The 25033-nt window shown below is 38.9% G+C and overlaps 1 protein-coding gene across 1 annotated transcript in view; it reads left to right on the top strand.

Moving 5' to 3' along the window:
* Positions 1-24802, top strand: part of LOC105184629 (uncharacterized) — a 46228-nt gene extending 21426 nt beyond the window's left edge. Inside the window, exons 4-7 of the mRNA XM_025304240.1 lie at positions 13830-13932; positions 14055-14241; positions 22189-22270; positions 24423-24802. Coding sequence (XP_025160025.1) covers positions 13830-13932; positions 14055-14241; positions 22189-22270; positions 24423-24569 — 519 coding nt within the window. The 3' untranslated portion in view covers positions 24570-24802. The remainder of the gene's footprint in view (positions 1-13829; positions 13933-14054; positions 14242-22188; positions 22271-24422) is intronic.
* Positions 24803-25033: the final 231 nt, after the last annotated feature.

Raw genomic sequence — 25033 nt, 5'->3', positions numbered from 1 at the left:
AGCAGAAACATTATTTTAATTAACATTAAGTTTAGTGCCAAATTTATAGCATTATTTTAGACCGTGGATACTTTTAAGTTCTGACTAGAAATATTAACAAAAACACTCTGAAAGTTATTTGAGAATTATTTTCGCATTGTAACTCGCATTTTATTTTTTTCATTGACATATAATATCCATCATTATGAGTGGACTTAAGATAAATTTAATGAACTACATACCTACAGTCAATACTAAAAATATATACATACATACATACAGGAATTTTCTCAGAAAATAGTTTATTTCTGTATGATAATAAGTAGTAAAATATAAATAATCACTTAGTAAAGTAGCAAAGTAATAAAAAAAAAATCAAGTAATAAAGTATATTAGGTTGGTGCAAAAATAATTTTTTGGTTTATTCATCTTAAGCACAGTTTTTATTATTTTAAGCTTGGCGCCGATTTTTCTAGTTACTATTATCTTTTTCAGAATTCTATCTTGTAGGAATAAACAAAGTCTAGATTGAAACGAATTCAAATTTGTATATGTTCCAAGCACGTGCCAGATGAAACTAAAGGATTTCAAATAAATGATGAAACAGACTTTATTTACACAGTTTAAAAAGTTATTTTAAATAACAAATACAAGCATTTTGTAACTCAAGAAGTGACAGAACTTTTTTATAGTTACTTAATATATACGCATACATGCACACGCAAAGTGAGAGGAGTTCTTACAAATTTGGCGATATCGCGTGTACAAACATGTGCAAACAGCGCGTCTTGCCGATCTCACTAACGCTCGCGGGTCGCGGTTTCCAGATTACGTGCCGCTTGTAGAAATTAGACTGCGCCGCTAATCGGATGCAGATTAGGTTCTAACGCGATCCGTAGAAGCTCTCGGTTGTATGATGACAGCACCCTCGAATGCACACCGGGGATACGCCGAGTCGACAACGAGCACGTGTTCTAAGTACGACTAGCGGCAACGATATCGCCTACGTACGTTCGTACGTACGTACGTACGTACGTACGTAGGTACGTAGGTACGTAGGTAAGAAACAAGCCTTGGAAACTGCTTAATATGCCACGGCACCGTGTGCTTAGCTGGTGCATCCTTCGCCGTGGGGTCGTCCCGGTCCTGGCGGAGTTCCTTGGAGGGATCCCAAGTTGCTGGGTGTGCGCTTCCTCGAATCCATGGTACGCATATCTATCTTGTCGCGTTAATCGTATACGCGAGAGACGGAGGCGGCAGAGGAGAAGAAGAAGGAAGAGGAGGAGGAGAAGGAGGAGGAGGAGGAGAAGGATACCCAAGCGGCCGCGGCGCCTCTTGCGTCCGCGACGCGCATCCCGCTAATTATGAAAGGGAATCCTTGATCGCCGAGACCGTTGAATACGCGAAGCGCGTTGCGCGCGGCTTCTTTGCGCGCCGCGATGTTTCAGAAACGCAGCGCTCAAAGTGTCGTGTACGCGCTCGGTATACGCGACGGCTCAATTATACAGCGACTGCGCGAAACGCTTAGAGGGAGTCGTTTGCTGAAGGTCGTTTCTAAGACTGTTTTTAAGAATATTTTTCGACAAAAGCACATGAGTAACTGACTTAGAATTTACATAGTCTATTTGTCTGTCGAAAAAATATAAAATAAATTCTTTTTATCAAACGTAGGTCAAATTTATTATTATTAAAAAAGAGGTAGCTGTCTTTTGGAGAGCTCTATATCAGCTGTCGACACGATTTTGGGTTTCCAATTTTTTTAGAACAGAAAAAGAAAAGATTTTTAAAGTATATGAAAATGCGTCAAATTGTTGTTAATTTTTGCCAAGAAAGCTAAATTTGGAGAAATAGAGACTTCGTAAAGAAAGAGAGAGGGAGAGAGAGAGAGAGAAAAGGTGTCAGAAATTTTAAACTTTTTTTTCAATTTTTAACATGTTGAAAAGAATAGATAAATAAATATATAATTTTGTTCCAGCTACGGACGAAAACTGCTAGTTTTCCAATTATTTGGTTCAACAGTTTTGGCGTAATCGTGTCGACAGTTTAAGAAAATGTAGTTTCAAGAAAACTACATTTAAAATTTTTTATATTTTCCATATATAACAAACTTCCTTTATTTTATAACTAATCTGCTATTTCAGCTGCATAAAATATATTTTCCTTTTTTTTTTTAAATTTTTCTGAAGTTAATTGCTTCTCGCAGCCTACTAACATGACCTTTTGTGTCTCAAAGCAGAGTCGCACGGTCACTGCGCTCTTTATCTTGTTGCAGTGCGAAAATTTCTACTCTTCTGCTAATTTTCATGTACATTAGTGATATTATTTTCAAAATGAGTACATATCTTTTTTTGAAGATATAAACAGCTAAAAACGTCGTCAAAAATTTTTATGTAAATTTTTTATACGAATCACCGCATTTGAACTTTCGTTATTGTTTTGAGTGTTTGCACCCAAACATCTCGTCAGAAGGTTGTTTCTTGAGAGATCCTCATATATTGGTTTAATAACTTAGAGAACTTTCTCATTTAAGGGCTGATAATCGTGCTTAAAATCTTCTAAGTGTCCTGCATCTCAGTCGCGCCGCGCATTAATTTGATGGACTCGGTGGACAATTTATATGCTGGGGCTTACTGTCGCTCAAGCTTTCATAATAACTGGTTTTCACTTCTCATTTGATTGGATTTCCGGGTCTGTGCCGCGCCTGTCTTGGATGTGTTTCCAACGTTTCGTGAACATTCCAGTTCACTTCTTCAGGGAGAGAATCGCCCAGAAATTGGAGGATCCTTATATCCTCGGTTTCACTTCTCATATCTACGACCGAGTTTGGATGCCGTCTATAATAGCCCATCCATAATATTTTGTAAGATCACAGATAGTTTTATCTATTGATTCTTCAACTCCTTTGCCTCCGATATTTTTATTGTTTTCCTTAGCATTTCTCAATCTCGTACCCATTCCTTTCACTGCGCGTCTCATGCATTCCTTTTGTTGACAGTAATATCGTAACCGTATTTTATAATCGTAATATGTTTTTTATGACCATAAAAATTAACGATTAGAAAGGTTATAAATATTTTAGAGTCTCCGTCACCTTGTATAAGTCGTATATATGTTATATTATGTTTCCCTCTAGACCTTGTGAGAACATTTTTATAATCGCATCAACCTCCATTTTATTGGAACTAACAGAATGACTAATAGTGCAGTTACTCATATGGTCTTTACGCCATTCTTTGTATTCTTTAGTATTCATTTTTCTTTTTTACTGAATGCAACTTTCACAAAAATAACTCGAGTTTACGACCATATCAATTTCCCAAAATATTTTATTATCAAAGATATCATTCTGAGAAAAAACTTAAACAAAAGATTTCCATTGATGGTGATGGGTCTAGTAGATAAAGGAAAGCAAAGGGGATCCTCGTGTGACAACATTGTAGGTAACGATCCTTCAGGCCATGTGCCTTTGCATCCAATCTCGCTCCTGCTTTATCAATTTTTTGTATCTGTAAAAATAAACTTTATAGAAATATTCTTAAATATACACATTTTATTTACTTATTTTTTTTTAAATATGAAGTGAAAAATGGTATAACATTTTTTAAGCGATTCTTTCTTAATTTTCAAAGCAGTAGCCTGAAAAATCTATGAATTTGTATGAGGCCTCATTTTGCGAAACGAAATGCTATACTCTTCCAATTCAAAGCCGATATTTGTAAGAGCCACGAGGGAAATATTGTACTAAACGTATTCTGTATATTTTATATGTATCCTCGACGGGAAACAGGGAATATATTTTTTTGTCGAAAAATATCCAATGTCAAATTTTATTGGCATTCCATGAGAAAACCATAAAACAAGAAATATTTTAAGGAGAATGTTTCAACAGGTAAAAATTTCATTTTGAGCTGTTTTTCTGGAATTCTGAAAATTTCATCTCGTCGCAAAGTTATGTCTCGTGCAACGTGAAGGAGTGTTGTGTCTGTTAAGATTGACCATTTTTTTGACATATTTCCGATAAGCTGTATTGTCGCATAATTTCTATTACAATCGTGTGTATATACATTATAAAATCATCGATCAAAATACAATATTTCATACTTTTAGCGTTTTGTTGAAAATACGATTTTAGCTTAGAACTCGTGCTGCCATTGCACTCACGTAAAACGATATTAGCGTTTTTCTGCACCTCTCGATTGATTAATCGATAATACACGATACGTGATGTGATAATGTGACGTGACGGGGATACGTTTCAGTGCTGACAATGCACAATATATTGGGAGGCGGTCTACGTTAGCGGCATATAATTCACCGCAATTAGCACATCGTCGCGCGACGTGCCGAACATGTTTATGACGCTCAAGTTGTGCTTCGAAAACTATCAATTCGAGTGTTACCTGTATTAACTCACCGTTTCGCGAGATTGTTCCGTTCTTAAGATTCAATACTTCTTTGCTTAGGGAAAAAGAAAAAAATATATAGGATGTTCTAGATTATCCGGACCACCCAATTTTTTTGTAAATGCGACATTTTAGGGAAAGATGCTTCAGACAAAAGTCGTATGGCTTCAAGGGAGACATGAAACAATTGTATCATTTTGTTTATAGATGGCGCCACTTTCGAGATATTCACTTATTATTTTTCTTAAATGAAGATCCCAATTTTTTATTATATCATCTCTTTCTACCAATTAATTTTAATAACTTTTGTCTAAAACGTTTTTTATTTTATTGAAGTATTGTATTTTGATCGATGATTTTATAATGTATACACACACGGTTGTAATAGGAATTACGCGACAATACAGCTTATCAGAAAAATACGTCAAAAAAATGGTCAATCTTAACAGACACAACACTCCTTCACGTTGCACGAGACATAACTTTGCGACGAGATGAAATTTTCAGGATTCCAGAAAAACAGCTCAAAATGGAATTTTTATCTGTTGAAACATTTTCCTTAAAATATTTCTTGTTTTATCGTTTTCTCATGGAATGCCAACATGTAACAGCAACATACAGGTCAGTATGATGGATTGCTTGCCCCTATTCGGATAATAATGCAGAAGTTTCCGAAAAAAGTCACTCGTTGACTTTGTTAATAATGATATTTGCCGTATTTCCAGTTATGACAAATGCAACTAACTCTGCACCGTATTCGTTATGACAGTTTATCGACCGTTTACCGACAGGAGTCGAGCCTCATTGAATTAGAAAAGATGTTTAATAAATGAAACTGAGAAATAAATATTACGGAATAAAGCAGAATAAACAAGAATAGTACTTAAAGAGATAAATAATACAACATATTTCCTGGTTTCGCATAATTTCTTAATTATTTTCTCATGTTGAAAAGTTTGATAGAAATTGAAGATTAGAAAGGACGAAGATACAAAAATATTTAAAGGTCTTACATACTGTATTGTATCTATGTTTCTACGAAAGATCGCTTCTGCAAAAGTATAAATGGACTAGAAATGCAGTTGCAATTATAATATTGGTTGCAATTTAATCGACATATAGTCGCAACTATCAAGCGACATATTTTCGGTACATTATAGTATATGTCTTGTATCTTTTATCGAAAATAGGGCCTGTTTTTCGAAATTTTTTGCAGCTTGATAGTTGCGGTCGATTAAATTGCAACCAATATGTATTTTGCGTTTGTAGTCTATACATACTTTTGCAGAAGCGATTTTTTCTAGAAACACAATATATAAGATTGAAATACAATATATAAGATTTTTAAATATTTCTGTATCGTTCTTCCTAATCTCCAATTTCTATCGAACTTTCTAACGTGACAAAACAATTAAGAAATTATGCGATACCAGGAAATATGTTGTATTATTTATCTCTTTAAATATTATTCTTACTTATTCTGCTTTATTCCGTAATATTTATTTCTCAGTTTCATTTTTTAAACATCTTTTCTAATTCAATGAGACTCGACTCCTGTCGGTAAACGGTCGATAAACTGTCATAACGAACACGGTGCAGAGTTAGTTGCATTTGTCATAACTGGAAATACGGCAAATATCATTAACAACAAAGTCAACGAGTGACTTTTTTCGGAAACTTCTGCATTATCATCCGAATAGGGGCAAGCAACCCATCATACTGACCTGTATGTTGCTGTTACACTCTGTACAATACACAGGAAGATTAGAAAGAAACGTGTTACTTGTAACGCCATTGCCGTTACAAGCTTCATTTCAGCAACGATTTAGTAAAAATATTTTTCTTTTTTTTTTCTGTTAATAACGATAAAACAGTAACGCGGCGGCTTCTATGGGTAACAGTAAGGAATATACGAGGGCTATTCAAATATAAACCGGATTTTTTTTTACAGATTTATTGGTAACAGATGAAATTACTAAAGCGATATATTATTTTTCTACATAGTTCCCTTCAACGGAAATGCATTTTCTCCACCGGATAGGTAGATCCTTGATCCCTTCATAAAAAAAAGAAGAAGGGCGCTCCAACAGCCAATTGCGCACGTACTGCTCAACCTCTTGTTCTCTGGGGTATAGTGGTGAACCCATGTTTCGTCACAGGTCACAATTCGTTTTAAAAATGCTTCTCTTTCTTCCTCGAAGCGATTCAAAAGCCGCTGACAGATGTCTTTCCGGACATTTCTCTGTGCCTCAGTGAGGAGACGTGGGACCCACTTCGCTGATACCTTATGGTATCCTTAAGGTATTCTGAGAGAATTGTATGAGCACTCCCAATACTTGTACCCACCTCCGATAAGATTTCAACAACAGTTAAGCGCCGATCATCTTTCACAAGTTCGCGTACGGTCCGAATGTTCTCAGTGACACTCGATCGCGGACGACGTTCGTAACTTTCGTTTTCCACAGCATTACGACCAGTGCGAAATTTTTTGGTCCAATCAAACACTTGTAACGCCATTGCCGTTACAAGCTTCATTTCAGCAACGACTTGGTAAAAATATTTTTCTTTTTTTTCTTGTTAATAACGATAAAACAGTAACGCGGCAGCTTCTGTGGATAACAGTAAGGAATATACGAGGGCCATTCAAATATAAACCGGATTTTTTTTTACAGATTTATTGGTAACAGATGAAATTACAAAAGCGATATATTGGGTTCTCGACAGGGTATCATCCCTCCAAACTGTGTTTGGAGTCTGGTAAAAATTTCAGTTGGTTTGACGCCTTCGTTAGCGAGAAATCGGATGATAGTGCGTTGCGCAACAGTCGTAGGTACTTCTTGTTTAGTTATGGTGCTACTGACGAGGGAACAGCAACTGAGGAATGTTGCGGGGGGTCGCTCCCCTCCACACATCTCTACCTAATTGCCTGGAGCACCTCGGTGCGCTTGCGGCTCTTTCTGAGTCCGGAGGTAAAAAATTCGGTTTATATTTGAATGACCCTCGTAATCGTTACTTTCATCGTTAATTTGCGTATGTAGAATATACGCGCACGAAACGCAGCCGCAGCGAGTCGTACAGAAAAGGTCTTCGGAACTTGGCGTAAAAAGCCAAAAGGGGAGCCGCAATGGCTCGTTGCTTCGCTGAATAATGCTGACGGTAATAATAAGTTATTTTCAAGGAGGTTACTCTCTCCAGCCCTGATAGTGCATCAAATGACGTTACGTTACGTTGAAGTCACGCCATCTTATAGAGCGTCGGTATCGCGCGTTGCAACGACGTGCATTACGCGCCGCTTTTTAGCGATTGCGAGACGCAAGATTGCGTCTTTCCTCGCTTCGTTTCCTGGTAAAATTTTCGTGATACGACGGCGGGAAGAGGGAGGGGGCGAAAGGGGCGGGGGGGAGAGCGCGCTTCGTTGCACCTCCGATAAGTGATTCTCCGCGTAATTGTGCGTTTAAGCAACAATCTCGCGTCGAGAAACCAATTGGAACGATAACGAAATTACGCTGTCACGGCGAATGGGAGTATCTCGCGTCAGCCTGTACTGGCAACTTTGCATCAAAACTTTCTACCGCTGCTCGAGTAACCGTGTTAAATTGACGAACATTGGCCCCGAGGGCTCGCAAACTATAGACGTCGTCGTAATTGAAGGGTTCCTCGCAAAGGGGATAAGTCCATTTTGATATGTCCCTCTCGGAGGGAGAGAGGAGAGGAGCTACTTTTAAAATCTTTTTACCGTATTAAGTGTCACGGGTGATGACAGGCGATGAATCGCCTCGTCGCAGTTTGCAGCTGTCGCGGCGTATTCGCATCGTGTTACGATACATGCGGGATATTTGAGAAGAAACGCTCGCATTTGGCGGATTATTCCGCCGCGAATCGACCCTTCAACGTGAAATCTCGTTCGTTCGTAACGCACCGAAACGCGTCCTCATCGGGGAAGGAACTCAGCTCGATGTTTCCCGATCAGTCGCGGCAAGTAGCCCATCGCCGAAATTAACTCGCGCAGTTTTCGTGCCTGTTGTGAGACTACGGAGGGCAATTGTTATTAGCGGATCGCGAGACTGCTGTGTTGTTACGTGAGACTCTTCAATTATCGCTTTCGTTCGGCCGTAATCCGCACCCATCGTTAAGTCACGCGGTGCACGCGCGCGCGCGCGCGCGTGTGTGTGTGTGTGTGTGTGTGTGTGCGCGCGTATCGGCGAATAATCTCTCTCGGCGCGGGGATGATCGAATTTTCACATTGTCAAATAACGAAGGCATCAATCCCGCGTGCGCGGGAAGTGCTCTCTTTGCGCGACGGAAGTGAATAATGCGGGCGAAGGGCGATGCGCGAGGCATGAAAATACGGACGAGCCGCGATATAAATTTATGCGAGTAAACCGTGCGCGATATCCGTCGTTCGATGCTCTCGTTAAAACGGCTGAGTTATCTACCGCTACTTAGCCCACGACGGCGAACTGTTTCTGCAATTTAATCCGGAAAGGCGAAACGCAAGTAAATCGCGCCCGGTTATTTTTTGCGCGCTGTAATTTACTACGTAAAGAGATACCGCGCTAAAGGAGATACATAAAATGGAGTCAGGGACGAAGCGGCGGAGGACGAGGACTGGCGCGGGGCTGGCGGGAGCGCGCGCGTTTTTGCTAAGAAATTAAATTGTGGCCAAATCTCATGTGGGGCTGCGCGCCGAATCGTGCGCGGTGCGCGCATAGAATTTTTTGCACGTCCGGTAAATGCAATAAATCGGCCGAGGGGGAGCAGTCACGTATTTATTTGTATACCGCATGACGAATGCGCGGCATAATTTGAATCCTCGAGCCTCGGCTCGGGTGAAGAGGAGAGTTTTTCGGATGAAATTCTCGGGGAAATTATTTTAGCGTCGCGCGTGTTTTTACGGCAGGGAGGAGAGAGAGAGAGAGAGAGAGAGAGATGCAAACGGAGACAAATTTAACGTCCGGTAATTCTTTTGACGAATTGATCGTGCGACGAGGTTCTCCATTGGATATCGACCGGCGCATGGAATATGCATGATGACCGATTCCGATCGTCGGTGCGTCGGCGATTATTTTACATGTAATTAGTATAAACAACATTTCAGATGCACGCTTTCGGAATTGCACACATGCCAATTTTGGCATATTAACGTTTCCGGCTGGATATAAGTCCATCAAATAGATTGGCATTCGATCTCGCGCGTATAATTCCCATAATCCCACGCTCATCGAAACGAGATTACTTGCAACCAATACATTGCTAGTATTAAGTGTACAAGTGAATAATCCAAACTTTTTTAAGCAGCTAAGAAATTAAGTTTCAAATAATCAAATTGTTCTACTTTCTTCGGTTATGTAGTGTTGACATATAGCTATTAAAAATTACATTTATGTATGGCGGAAGGCTCAACATAACCTAAAAAATTATTCAGTTCAGTACAGTCATAAATGGCAACAGATAAAGGGCATATCTGATACTGCATTCTTTACGAATTCCAATAAGGAAAAAAATGCTACAGGAGCATGCGAATTTATTTATTTTATGTTCCTCTCTCGGCGAAGGTGTTGTATAGTACGATGTGTGTGCATTTTGATTTAGACGGTTTAAAAGCGACGATTTCAGTCTGAGTGACAAAGATAGTCCTGAGGACTCTCGGAAATGAGATAACAATGATTTAGAGTAACTACTCGCTGGCAATTCAGCACAAATGCAAAAAGAGCTTGCAGAACAGTTAGGAGTAATGCAACAAACTATTTCCAAACGCCTACACAAGATGGGGAAGATTCAGAAAGAAGGGAAATGGGTTCTGCATGAACTCACTGAAACCAACAAAAATCAACGAGTAGCAAGGTGTCTTTCTCTTTTCAATAAGCAGCGTAAGAAAATCTTTCTTGTGGAAAATTGTTACGGACGATGAAAAGTGGATACTCTATGACAATCCGAAACGCAGAAAGTCACGGGTAAATCCCGGCGAACCATCAATATTGATCGCAAAGCCAAAACATTTCGGAGAGAAGATTCTACTCTGCATTGGTGGGATATGAAGGGCGTGATTTATGAGCTATTAAAACCGAAAGCTTAATTTAAAGCTATTAATGAGCTATTAAAACCGAATGAAACAATTATTGTAGACCGCTACCGCTACCAATTAATCCGTTTGAGTTAAGAATTAGAACGAAAACGCCCTATAACAAAGAAGAACATCCTGTGAAATTGTTACATGATAGCGCTTGGCCACACATTGGCCGCGTTCAGCAGAAAAAGCTGCTTACTAAGTGCTTAGTGATTATCGTTTCTGATTGGTTCATTCCCCTGGATTTGTTAAAGATCTAAAAGAATACCCTAATCATAGATAATAATCACTAAGAGCTTAGTAAGCAGTTTCTTCTGCTGAACGCGGCCATTGCTTCTACGACAAAAGACATCATAATGAGTCTTGGCTGGGACGTCTTGCAGCACCCTGCGTATTCCAGCAGACATCGCTTTTACCGATTGCCACTTGTTTCGGTCGATGCAACATGCCTTGTCCGACACGCACTTCAAATCAGTGGATGAGATCCAAAAATGGCTTGACGACTTTATCGTGTCCAAAGACACAACATCCTTCCGACATGGAATTCATTAACTACCTGAAAGATGGCTTAAAGTTATAGGAAACAACGGCGAATACTTTGATTGACAAATTTGTTTTACTTTCTTTCAAAATAAACCTTAAATTTAGCTGAAAAATTTGGATTATTCATTTGTACACCTAATAAATTTAGAATTCTCGCGCGCTCACACACGTAAGTTCAATTAAGTGTCTTAACGCACGATGAAATTCCGCGCACGCAGAAATTACGGCCGTGTATCATCCCCCTGGAAGAGATCGCGTAATTTAATCGAGCAGCTCATTGCTGCGATAAACCGAGCGTGTAGGCGCATGCGCGCGCACGATGACGTTCGTTCGAAATTGATATGGCACTTCGCGTGTCTTCCTGGAGATCGCTGTAGTTTTACGCGCCCCCTCGCGCTCATAACGCACGCGTAAAACTGAAGTCGCCCCCCTCGTGGAATTATACACGGCGATCGGAAGGTACGAGCTCGCTCGTGGAAGTTCGTGGAAGTCGTTAGAAATTTTTGTCGTAACGACGCCATTAAGATCGAGTGAACATCGTACGCCTCGACGGCTACGACGAATTCTGTAATGGCGGGTTTATATCGTGACACGGAACGCGCTCATGACCATTCACTCGATATACGATTGCCAGGCATTATTGATAAAACGCACTCGGCTGTACGGTAAAATTCGTCGGTCGTCTGCAAATATATGCTCGACCGGTCGCAATCGCAGCGAAAAATCTCGCCTCGAGACTCGCACCGACGATCGCTTCGCAACGATTATTACAGGCGGAAATGTCACACCGTGTATACCTGCGGTTGGTTTTTCGGTGTTCCCGACGCGTCTCTTGCGGCAGTATACGCGCTCTCTTAATTTTTCATTTGCCGCTTTGCCCTCTCTCAAACGCGGTGAACACACTTAACCGTAGCCGCGCTACCAGCTAATTGAACGATCCTCTAGACGCTCGCCTTCTTCTAAGCGCGTGCTGCTGGAAAATTTTAACTGAAATTTATTAGCGTATTTCGCTTCTCGGTCTAAGTTATCTTATTATACGCTAAAACACCTCTTCTTACACATACAGACGCTAATGTTTGCCAACAACTAGGTTAGACCAGACTTGTCTGTCGTACTTTGTGTGACTTTCGGTAAATATTAATACAATATTACTGGCGACCTCATCGATTTCAATGATCTTAACATATATTGCCAAGGACATGGTTCTGACTAACTGGCAAAGGGTTATAGCCATCGTCCATTGTTTATTAAAAAGTTCTCGGCAAAAGAAGTTTCTTAAATAGATTTATTGCATCCGGAATAGTATGTGTGTATATATTTTCCGGAATAGTATATAGTACATTAGAAAATGTTACAAAACCTAGCCTAACCTAACTTAACCCAATATACATATCTTTGCATATGGTTGGGCGTTGGTTATGGATTTTAAGGAGACCTTTTCAAGAATGCTTATAAGTTGGGTCAGGTTAGATTAGGTCTTTTAATATTTTTTAATGTATACACAGTGCCGGAAAAATGGATTCTGTTCATAAAACTTCTTTTGTTAATAACTTTTTAATAACGACAATAAACAATGTTAATAAACAATGCTTTTCTCGGGAAGAGAATGCAGCGGGAGGAGCTCTGTCGTTTCTCATATTACTAACATTTTTAATGTATACTGTAGCGGAAAAAATATGTATGAAACTTCTTTTGCTCATAATTTTGTAATAAATAATGAGCGACGTCTAACATTTTTTGCAAGTTAGTCAGAGTGCTTGAGAAGATACGTCGAGGTTATTGAAATCGGTAAGGTCGACAATAATAATACATTTACTTGACCTTCACAACGTATTCGTCTTGTCCAGTAGAATTATCCTTTTGGAAAGCAAAATTCTCCCATTAGATCACGAGTACATTCCGAAACTCATATAAAAAAATTACAAGTAACTTTTCTGCCCTCACGAATGTACATTTTTCCGTTCCTCTGTCCAATCGCCGTGTACCTGTCCACTGGCAAGGATTTGCAGCATGTAGAGTTATAGGACAGACTTTTTTCATTCTTATAATAAGTCCGCGGAATCCGACGTCGCGACCAGTCGGCCAACCAGAGAGAAAGAGAGAAAGAGAGAGAGGGAGGGAGGAAAGTAGAGGAAAAACGACGACGAATGAATATTCGACTCGGCGGCTCAAGTCGGATCAAACCGCGAGTGTACTACTGATTATAAAGTGAAGTCTCGCCTCGGCCGCGGACGTGGCGAATCCTTTTCGTGCGCTCCACTTCGATTTTGTCTTTTTCTCATAGTATATATTGTATATATGTTATGTGCCCAGTTACGTTGAGTCGAAATGACGGCGTCGCACCCGTCATATTTCGCGAGCATTTTGAAATGAGATCGTGAAAGCTTTTTGTGGAGCACGGACACTTAGGCAAGAGATTTTCCAAGAATGAAGATGAGAGGCTGGTGTAAAGCGAGTTACTTCGAATAGAGATATAATAACACGAAGGAGAGAACGTTGCGATATAGGTAAAAATTTCCCCATATGGTTGTAAAATATTATATTTCAAAGTGATTGAATGAATGAATAAATAAATGAATGCAATAAAAGTCGACCGACAAGTAATCGTTGTAGTATTGTACGATTCAAAGAAGTAAATACGTACGTTTTCGAAACAAGTCGCTCAGAGAACGACGCAATTGTAGAATTTTCCAGCAAGACGTAATTTCGAAAATAACGCCGATCGATGGCAAAACTCGATTCGATTAGCTCAAAGGGAGAGGAACGTGTAAAGACAACGGGACAAAGTTTCCGCCCCGCCGAGTCCCCGATTGAGAAAGAACTTTGACGCATTTCAGGGTTGGACGAACAACTCGGTGATCGATAGACTGTACAAAAAGAACACGGACCCTACGGCTGTTGCGGACGTGAATAAATTCTACGATGACAGGGCAACGCCAGGTAAATAGCAGAGGTTGCTAGTTGCTGCTCGCAAACGTGTACGACGTTGAATCCCGTTTCCGTGAACGGTCTTTCGCTCTCTCTTCCCCTCTCTCTCTCTCTCTCTCTCTCTCTCTCCGCAGGCATCGCATCGGAAACACAACCGCTGCAGGATCCGAGGAATCTCTACAAGGAGGAGATTCAGGTATACGAGCTAACGGGTGGTGTCGAATTGGTGCCTTTGTTAACCAGCCAGCGCTATCAGTCGCAGCCGCAGACCACGCGCTATCGCGTCACGGACGCCACTCGTCCGGGATACACGATAGAATCGTAAGTACGAGCTCGTGCGCGGAAGTGACGGCGATGGCGGCAGGGTATGTTCGAATATTGGCTCGCTCGTGCAAAATGAATGGGCGCTCGATGAGCGTGACGTTAGCGCGATATAACGCGCTCGTTAGAAAAGCATTTGTTGTCCCGCGGCTGACGATCAAGATTTATACCGGCTTTGTGAGCTCGTGAATATATCAAAAGCCCCGGATTCTCGTGCCCGTTTCGTCCCACCCTGCATTTCGATAATATCAATCGCCGGCGATAGCGGAAGAAGCCGTGCATTTGCGGGATTGGGAAATTCATTTTGTAAAAGTATCTAGTTACAGTTACAGTTTTTTTTTTTCGCTGAAAAAGTAACTAGTTACAGTTACAAGTTACTGTTACAAGTTACTGACCTTCAAAAATAACATGTTACGGTTATAGTTATTTAGAAAGTAACGAGTTACTTTTCAGTCACTTTTTTACAATAATCGTGCTATTATTTTAAATTTCGTAGTTATGTAAATTCCTTAAATAATAAAAGTAGTTTATTGATTATTATATATATTCCTCATGTTGTATATAATTTTTATAAATTAAATTCATTAATTTAAATAAGCAATTCTTATAAGCAAGAATAAGCAATACTTATTCTTTAACCCTTTGAGGCATAGTGGTAAGTATACTTACCACTTGTTTATTCTCACATTTTCATGAAATATTTTATATTTGAGGGATCCTAGTCGGGTTTTTTGCATTTTTTAGCTTCTTATATGATATGGGAACATACATGAAAGGCTGAAAAGTGTTTTGCATAAGTTGTCCATTATAAATAAACAAAGTGTGAAAAATACACATTTTTACAGAAAGAAAACATTTTCCACGAACTATGAGTGAATTTTTTGCTCAAAATCAAGATTTGGGGGTTTTTTGAGTCGCTGATTACGAGTCTGAGGTCCACATTCTAAAATTCATTTTCCAAGATGGCAGATTCCAGATGGCGGATCATAGAATGTACATAAAATTAGCTAAAATTGTACTTTGGTTAGCTTTCAAGGTCGCTGATTACGAATCCGAGATCCAAAACTCATTGTCACAGAAATCATCGCGATTTTTCATATTTATAGGCGTCATGTTGAATCTACCGTCTTGAATTTTGGAAATCTGATAACGGAATCATCATCAGCAACCTCAAAAACCGTCGTGTATAAATTTTCATGTGATTCGGATTTTCTGAAAAATACGTGCTTCAAAGGGTTAAGACTATTAATAGGCAAAGAAATGACCAGTTATTCTCGTTTCCAAGTTTTTGCTGTAACTCTAATATTTCTGCATATGCTGGCCATGGCATTTTACAATCTTTCTGCGAAGATTGAGATATTTTATCTATTGCTTAAATTTTTTATATAACTGAAATCACGTAGCGCACTTCACGCTGAACATAAGTTATGTTAACAAATAAGAACTAGCGACACGGAAATGTCCAATAGGCATACCATTTTTTTGAGGGAATACAGATTGCGTTCGAAGAGGAGACTATTAGCGTTATGTTATTTTATCTTTATTTTACATCTAATAAACGATGAAGATAGATGACGCAATAGTGCGTTTTCCAAATGCAGTCAGAATAACTGTATGCTTATTGGATATTAAGCATCGTATGTCGCGTTATTGTGCTGGTCTGCCAGAAACTTAAGTTTGAAATATATAAAGTAACTATTAAATTATTAATTATTAGTCATCAAACAAATGTAGTTAAACAAACTAAGTTAAATTACAGTTATAGGTGGAAAAAAAGGAACGAAGTTAAGTTATAGTTACCAAAAAAAAAATTGTAACTGTAATTTCGTTACAAGTAACGAGTTACTTTCCAACCCTGTCTATTTCTCTGTGGGTGTCAGTAAATTACGATTAGTATTGACGTGGAAAGAACTCCGGATTTTTCACGCCACGTTTCTTCATACATCTTTCATTTTGTTCCGCGTTCAAATACAATTTTGAACGTTTAAAAAGAATCTGTCCCTTGATATTAATGTATTACAATTATTTATGACAATAATTCGATATATAAGTGATATACGCGTTGCTAGCGGATTATTTCAGCGTGCCCTAACTGTGTCCGCCATATTACGTGAACCTGCAAATGTTGAGGATAACACGTGTCAGGACGATGGAATAATCGATAAACGGCGTGTCGAGTATAAATGCATAACTGGTACTCACATATAATCACGTGCGTTTACTCATTACTATAATTGATATTAAAAGCATTTATTGCTCGCTCAATAATTTCCTCGATGAAAACGTATTATTGATTACTCGTTTAATCAAGAGAGAATTTCCGTTTCATGCCCTCTTGAAAGGAGGGAAAACGCACACATACATGCGCGTGCGTGCATCAAACTATCGCAAACTGCAATTAGTTTTCTTACACCCCTGCAAAAATTGTACACCCTGTATATTACCGTGTACACGTTATACATATTGTGTAACGTCGCCTTATATCGGTCTTCTACTTCATATGTACGTCAGTATACATTTTTATTTGCGCAACATCTTCTTTGTTATTTCTTCATCTTTTTATTTTCTCTCTTTCTGATACTCGAGTTTTTTTTCTGTTTTTCTCGTGGCTCTTTCATTTATTTTATTCCTTTGGAGTTTCGTCGATCTAACGTAAGGGTCTAGCAGCTTCGCGTAAAAAAAAAAAAAAAAAAGAAGAAAGAAAAAGAAGAAAAAATGGCAGACGCGAGACGAGTGTATAATGAAAAGTACGCAATGACGGCGTATATGCAACGCGCGTTTGCGTATTGTCACATAGCGAGTGCGAGGAACGTTCATGATTCTGTAATGTTGTTGTGTTTGTGTACGTGCGGGTGTTTTTTCGCGCTCGCGGCTCGTAAGTATGATATAAACACGACAAGAGACGTGATGCCAACCGTAGAATTGGTTAGCCGGTGATACGACACTCGAGGGATCTAACTACATTATAGGTAATCAACCAATTGACCCGAATGCACTCGACCTCGTCCGTTTCACCTGTCCGTTCCTGCTCAATCTCACCCTTACTTTCCCCCTCGCGCGCTCACGTGCAAACGGTGTTTTAAATATTTGTCGGTATGATTTTTACTTTCCTGTAGAATTCGCGCGAAAATACACGTACTTTTTGCACCCGCGTTTCCATCACGATGAGTTTAAAAAAATAGATGCATATAGATAGATCAAATCAATTTCTCTCCGGGATAGAGTACTCTCTCTCTCTCTCTCTCTCTCTCTCTTTCACGGGCTAATAAGAGATAGAAAGAAAAAGGACACTTACGCTTATTTGAGGAGCTCTTTGCCTTAATTGGGAAATTGATTCGATATCCCGTGAAATTTATAATAGCGAATCGAATTAACGAACGTAATTAACGATGGAAATAGAAATGAATTTTCTAAAACGATCTCACGTCTGAGTCCGCAAAGTACATACAATGCGTCGCATTGCAATTATCAGCAGGGCTTTAAAAGCGGATTCGTGTGGAAGTGACCGTGACTGTAGCTGAGTTTCAAGATCGCGCTTTCGTCGTGAAAGCTAGTCCTCTGCATCGTCCGTCCGACGTACGCAATTAGGGCTCGGACACGCAAAAAAAACTGAAGCAGTAAGGAAATTGGCTAGTCGAAATTGATTATTCTTCCTACGACCCAAAAACATTCAACTGTGATTGGTTAATTTCTTTACTGCTTACGTCTTATACTGCTTGAGTTTCTCTGTGTGTTCCTTTAACTAGTTCACTGGTACGACGGAAATCAATGTTTTGTTTTCATCAGTATTGTTTTCAAAACTGATAAGAACAAATAATATCGTATTTTATATAAAAATTTAACTATAAAGGTTTTGGGTTTTTTTGGGGTTTTTGGTGACAAAGTTAGGGTCGAAATTTCAAAATTCAAAATAATGAATCCAATATGGCAACATCAAGTGGTTAAATTTCAATACGTATTAAATTCGGTATATTTTTTGGTCGCAGATAATGATTGTCATAAGTCCGAGATTTCTACCGGAGCCATTCGACAAAGTAATTTCCTTCAACATATTTTATCCGCTAATAATGCAGGTAAGAGTATTCATGATGGAATACCTTTAGTCGCCAGAAGCCGCCATATTAGATCCGCTAATTTAGACTTTGCAATTTCGATTAAATTCGTCATTAGCAATCTAAAAAATATGAATATCGAATATGACCTTATTTATAATGGAATAACAAAATTAGTCAGTTGGAGCCGCCATATTGGATCTAACATTTTATATTTTGAAATTTCGATCCCGGGTCCGTCACTAGCAATCGGAATAACTCTCGATAAGATTTTACATAAAATGAAGCGGGGATATCAATTTTAATAAATATTCTTCAAAAACTGATAAAATTGTATTGTATTAAAATTGTATTGTATTTATTGTATTTAAGCTCCGTCATATTGGATCCGTCATTATGAATTTTTCATATTTGATTCCGAATTTATATTCAGCGACTCAAAAAAACATAGATGTATCAAGTTTAATGCAAATCCATGCAAATTGGTAGAGCTATTTATGACGTTCATATATGAGTCATTACATGAACTGGTTAAGGTCCGTCTACAAAGGGAGTAATAATATATGTATAAGATGTAAGCAGTAAGAAATTAACCAATCACAGTCGATTGTTATAAGAATAATTATAAGAATTCTTATAAAAATAGTCGACTGTGGTTGGTCACTTTTTCTCTTACTATTTACGTCTTTTACTGCACATTCTTACTCTTGTTGTAAACGAATCTTTAATCTAATATTGGGCGGACGTAACTTTTCCCCGGCGTTGCGTCCAATAGGATACCTGCGATTTATCGCTCGATAACCCTGTATGTAAACGGCCGTAACGGAGGATACGAATAGAAGCGGCGGCAGTCTGACACGTAACAAGACACTTTGATAACGTTTAATAGAATAGTATATGAAAGTTGTGTGTAGGGCGGAGGGGCGTGCACCCGTGTGCACGTCGCGTTGTTCATAACGTGGTCGGCTGAACATGTGCTGTAGCGGCCATAGTAATTAATCACTCTCGATTATCTGTCGCCACGCTGGTGATGACCCCACGGGAGAAAACACGTGTGTTGGTAACCGCCATATAATCCCGGAACATTATTCATCCCGAAAAATAAGCCTTTCTTCGCGATTTTATTTATTTATTTGTTTTTCTCTCCGTTCTTCTCTTTCACTCCTTCCCTCCCTCTTTCTCACTCATCTTCTTTTTGTACATCGATGAAACGGTGAATTCATCGAAGACTGCGAGCGAGTGTAATTTAATTTTACAGTAGTTTAGTTTTAGCGACAAGTTTAGTTATAGAGTAGTTATAGTTACAAGGTAAATAGATTCTTTGAAGCCCTACAACTTTTGTCTGAAACATTTTTCTCTAAAATGTCGCGTTTACGAAAAAATCAGGTGACCCGGATGGTCTGAAACACCCGGTATACAGGATCCGGGATATTTTGGAAAAAAAAAATTGTGAAGATTAATCAGGTCAAACTGAGAACAAAAGTCAAGTACCATTTTGCAAAAATTGCAATAAGTATTAAGTTATTAATGATTGAAATTGACCACACTTAGAAGTTTTTTTAATGAATAACTTGAAAATTTGCATACTTATTTGCAAAATGGATTTTTCTCTTGAATGATCTAATCTACAATCATATGACGGCTACTATGCCTAGCGATAGATATGAATATATTTAACTTTGAACCTTGAATCTTGAACCTCTTGCTAGAGAGAGAAAGAGAGAGAAGGGGAAGGCAATGAGGGGGAGGACAGATCGCTTACTCATCCATTAATTTTAATCACTTCTGCAACATTCACAATACGCACTACGAGTCAGTCGGTAAATGCGCTAAGACGATATCTTCCATGCTAGTTTTTAGATTTTCGCGGCCATTGATACAATTAGAATGTGTTTCTTTCGGATGGATACCGCGTCGTAATTCAGCTTTGTGCCGACGTTTCGCAAACATTGCAGCTTGCGTCATCAGGGCTAGGAGCTCCGATACTGAATCTTCCTGGTTTGTATTTGTCCTTATATATTCTTTCATTCTTCTAAGTGAGAGTTGGGGGAAATGGGGAACGGGGTGGGGGAAATATTTCGATCAATCATATTAATGGACCAACTGATCAATTAAAAAACTGGGAGGGCAGCGTGTCAAATAGGGTTTACCTGAAGACCTTTATCTCGGTTAACATTGTTGGGATGTTTTAGAATTTCCAGACCTTCTCGATGTTTTCTGGCGTAATAATTTTGTGAGGAGGCCAGAATGGTTGTTTTGTTATATTGCACGGTGTCCAGTCTCCATTCAATGTTCAGCCAAGGCAGATTGAGAAAAGTAACTGTACTTGGTACATTGATGGTGTTCTTTGATCCGTGTACTAATCCTTCCTCCTCCCTGTTTCTCCTATATATATTTTTCTACAAGAACAAGGGATCTTATACACACCTGGTGTATCCAAGTGTGGTTTCTGGTCTTTCGGGTTGGGTAATTGTGAGATCTTTTTTAGTGGCTTGAAAATTACTCTGATGTTATGTTTGTTTAGAGTCTTGCCAATACGTTCTGTTATACTTTGAAGATATGGAAGGACAACTCGTTTTGTTCTTTTCTCCTTCTTCCTCTGGTGACTTCATTTTTTTTTCTTTCTTCCTCTGGCTTCTGGGTGTTGTGTGGATCCGAAATTTTGTTCTTCAGTTTATAAGTTATTCGGTTGATGTCTTTGCTCCTATATCCGTCGTCGGTTAAGGCCTGATTGAGGTGTCCTAATTCTTCATCTAGGAAAGCTGTTTCAGAAATTGTTAGGGCCCTGTAGATTAGAGGACTGATGACAGATTTCTTTTGTGCGGGATGGTGATGAGAAGTTGCGTGTAGATATCGGTCAGTATGTGTGGGTTTTCGGTAAACTCGGTGACTTAGTGTGCCATCTTCGTTCCTTCGAACCAATACATTTAGAAAGAGAATTTGTTTATTTTGTTCCACCTCCATTGTAAACGGAATATTGGGATGCTGTGAATTTAGGAAATCGAGAAATTGGGGAATCGTTTTCTCGCCATGGCTCCAAGTTACAAACGTATCATCGATATATCGAAACCATACCGAAGGTTTAAGAGGTGCGTTCTTCCGGACTTCATTCTCGAAGTGTTCCATAAAGATATTGGCAATGATCGGCGGCATTGGAGATCCCATTGCCTCTCCTGATGTTTGTTCGAAGAATTCCCCTTGGAGTTGGAAATAAGTATACGTTAGACAATGTTCTATTAGTAGGAAGAGGTTGGCAGGAAGTTTATCGGATTTCCTAATGATATTTAATGTGTCTTGAATTGGAAATCCAAGGTTTCCCCGGTTTTATAATTAACCAGCTGGTCAATAATGATTGGTCGAAACATTCCCCCCACCCTGTTCCCCATTTCCTCCAATTCCCACTTAGAAGAATGAAAGAGTATATAAGAACAAATACAAACCAAGAAGACTCAATACCGGAGTTCCTAGTCCTGATGATGCAAGCTGCAATGTTTGCGAAACGTCGGCACAAAGCTGAATCACTCCATTCGGCAGAAACATACTCTGACGATATCTTCCATTTTCGGCCAATAGTCTAGTCAGATTTGTTTACTAGTCATCCCTACGCGCGATTCCTTCGACGCTCATAATTTATATTCTAAATTTACCTTTTGCGTTTGCGACGACGGCGATATCAAAGAATTCATTTTGGGGATGGAAGTGGAATCCGACGCGATATACTCGCGGTTATCTCAGATTGCGCTTCATCCCCTTGAACATTTACTCTCGCTATTCCGCGCGCTCTGCCGTGCGTGACGCACGTGGCCCCGTCATTTCCGCGGGGCCGTTGCACGCCTATCAGAGAAAGGATATGAAAGTTGAGTGACATATGAGCGCCTCTCCCTTTCTTTTATAGGTTTCGCGCCCTCGGCGTCGACAATCAGGGATACATCGCGGAGCTCGCCGAGCAGATACGACGTAAACGGAACAGGGCGTTGGTAAGTGCAGTATGATCGATGACGATTGCATAACGTCGGACGGTAATTTGAAACCGGGATTAATTGTACCGATCTCTCGCCAATTTCGCCGTCGTTTAGTTGCCTGTTATTGAATCGAATTGACTATGCGGCCGCGGACGTGGACGATGAAATCGAACTTCCGCATTGACCATGCGAAAGAGGAAGAGAAAGAGAGGGAAGGTGAGAGAGGGAGAAAGAAAGGGCAAATTCGTTATGTAGTTAAAGAGCGCGAAGAGAAATCCCGTCGAAACAAAGTCATCGTGCGACTGTTATTTTATTTCTCACAAGGAAAATTAGGTAATTCGGAAATTCAAAAAATTCTGAAACATTTCGTACAAGTAAAGCAGTTCATTCGTAACACAAAATTATTTTTTATTTATGCTATATTATAGTTTGAAAGGGTGAAATCATTCCTTGAAAAAATGTAATATTTCTTAGCGGAATAATCACCGAACGGTGAAAAATATTGAAGAAGGGTTCAAACAAAAGTTGCATCTCTTTTTTATGTTTATAAAGCTGCTGGATAAGTATCGAAAAATTTATGTTTTCTGAATGACTCCCATTCAACTTTAAAAATTAAGTTTTTGTATTGTAAATTTAGGCAAAGATACTTCTCCATAACTTTTTTTTATATATCATAATCAATTTATTTGTTCTATTTAAAAAAAACTTATCGAGTTTTTCAATTCCGCTTTAGCAGTTTTAATTATTAAAATAGTTTTATATAGCGATATATTTGAATTATTATTGATGTAAATTTTAAACAACTTCTTAGACATACAAGGTGTAACATCAACATATAAGTCAGATGATGGATTTCCTATCCTCATTCGGACGATAATGCAGAGGTCGCCGAAAAAATCATTCGCTGATCTCGTCGATAATGATATTTGCAATGCTCCCAGTTATGATGAGTGCAACTAATTTGCACTGCAATCGTTTATGATAGCAGCCGAGCCTTATTAAGTAAAAAAGAAAATATTTAAAAAAGCGAAACTGAGAAATAAACATTACAAATTTAAGCAGAGTAAATAAAAGTAGCAGTTAAGGGGATAAATAATGCAACATATTTTCTTCTTTCGCGTAATTCCTTAATTTTTTCCTTACATTGAAAAGTTTAGTTGGAATTGGAGATTAGAGAAAATGGTACAGGAATATTTAGAAGTCTTGTATACTGTCTTTCAATGTTTTTGGAATAGATCGCTTCTATAAAATGTGAATCGGTCGGAAACGCAACATAAATTATTGGCCGCAACTTAATCGATAATAACTATTAAGCGACATATTTTCGATACGTAATCTTGTATTTTAACATCTCTTTTATCAAAAATAGCATTTGTTTTTCGAAGTGTTTGTAGTTTATAAGCAAATCAGAAGACTCATAAACCATCTTTTTCCGATAAAAAGACTTCAGAATATGAACATTCTATACTCTAATAAAGAGTTTTCAATGAGGCTTGGATCCATAAATTATTTTGATACAAAATTAGTTGCACTCATCATAACTGGGAGCATTGCAAATATTATTATCGACGAGATCAACGAGTGACTTTTTCGGCAACCCCTGTATTATCGTCCAAATAGGAGCAGGCAACCCGTCGTACTGACCTATATATTGATGTTACACCCTATATATGAGTTATAATAACAGCAACATACATACATTATATTTGAGGTATTATTTTACTAGACAAACTGCACGATAAATAGATATAGCGTGGAATTCTACTTTAACATATTAAATGACGCAGAGTCATATTGATGCGTCAATCACCTTTTTTTCGAATTGAAACCTCGAATTTTTCGATTTACATAATATATTTATGTTAAAAAAAATAGTTTTGTGTTACAAATAAATTACTTTACCTGCTCGCAATGTTTCGGATTCTTCTGAATTTCCGGGTTGCCTAACCTCTCTTGTCAGCACGGCGGGGAAAAAAAAACTGGAGAAGTTACTTCTCAATTTGACAATACATGATTCTCGTTTCGCGCTCGTTTGCTCGATCACGCTTAAGGTACCGCGCTACTTTTGATACGGAATATTTTTCTTCCATTCGGCTTTATCTAACGTTAGGGGAGAAGGAGGGAGAAAAGAGAGAAAAAATCGTCTCGTATTTTGCTATCGTTTCAGGAGGAACGACGGATCGAACAGGAGAGTTGTCGCAGACACTTCGATACTTGGAAAAAGCTATGGGGTAGACCGGGCCATGGCGCCCCCATAGATCACGTGCAACGGAACAATCTCTACAACATCCTCCACCGCCCGGCTATCTATTGAATTTTCCCCGTAAAGCATTTCGCTCGTGAGGAAGCGTACGAGCAAAGGGGACCTCGTTTCTGTAATGCTTTTTATTTTACGGAACGAATAAAGAGAAAGAGGACTATTAGATGTCGATGATGCGACGTGCGGCGATCGATAGGATCGTCCTCGGAAGGTCGAGCTTAGCGCACAAAATGTTTCCCTCTCTGAATTTTTTATTTCTTTCTTTTTTTTTACTTGTTTCAGGGCAGTCGCGCGTAATAACAATATTATTGTCGTTTGCTCGCTTATTTTTAAAATGATTTAAAGTGTGCAGGCGTTGCGATGTTTGAATAAAATAGGGAGATACAAATCGATGCGATTCGTTCGTTTTAGTGAGATATACTGATAAACGAAAAAATATAAATTATACCGCCTTAAAATATAACGCGCTTATCGGTGATATATTATGAAACGCGAGATAACGTTTTTAAACGTTGAAC

This window comes from Harpegnathos saltator, unplaced genomic scaffold, assembly GCF_003227715.2.
Source record: "Harpegnathos saltator strain DR-91 unplaced genomic scaffold, Hsal_v8.6 scaffold599, whole genome shotgun sequence".
Taxonomy (NCBI): Eukaryota; Metazoa; Arthropoda; class Insecta; order Hymenoptera; family Formicidae; genus Harpegnathos; species Harpegnathos saltator.
The sequence above is the reverse complement of the archived record's forward strand: the minus strand, read 5'-3'. Positions and strand labels throughout refer to the sequence as shown.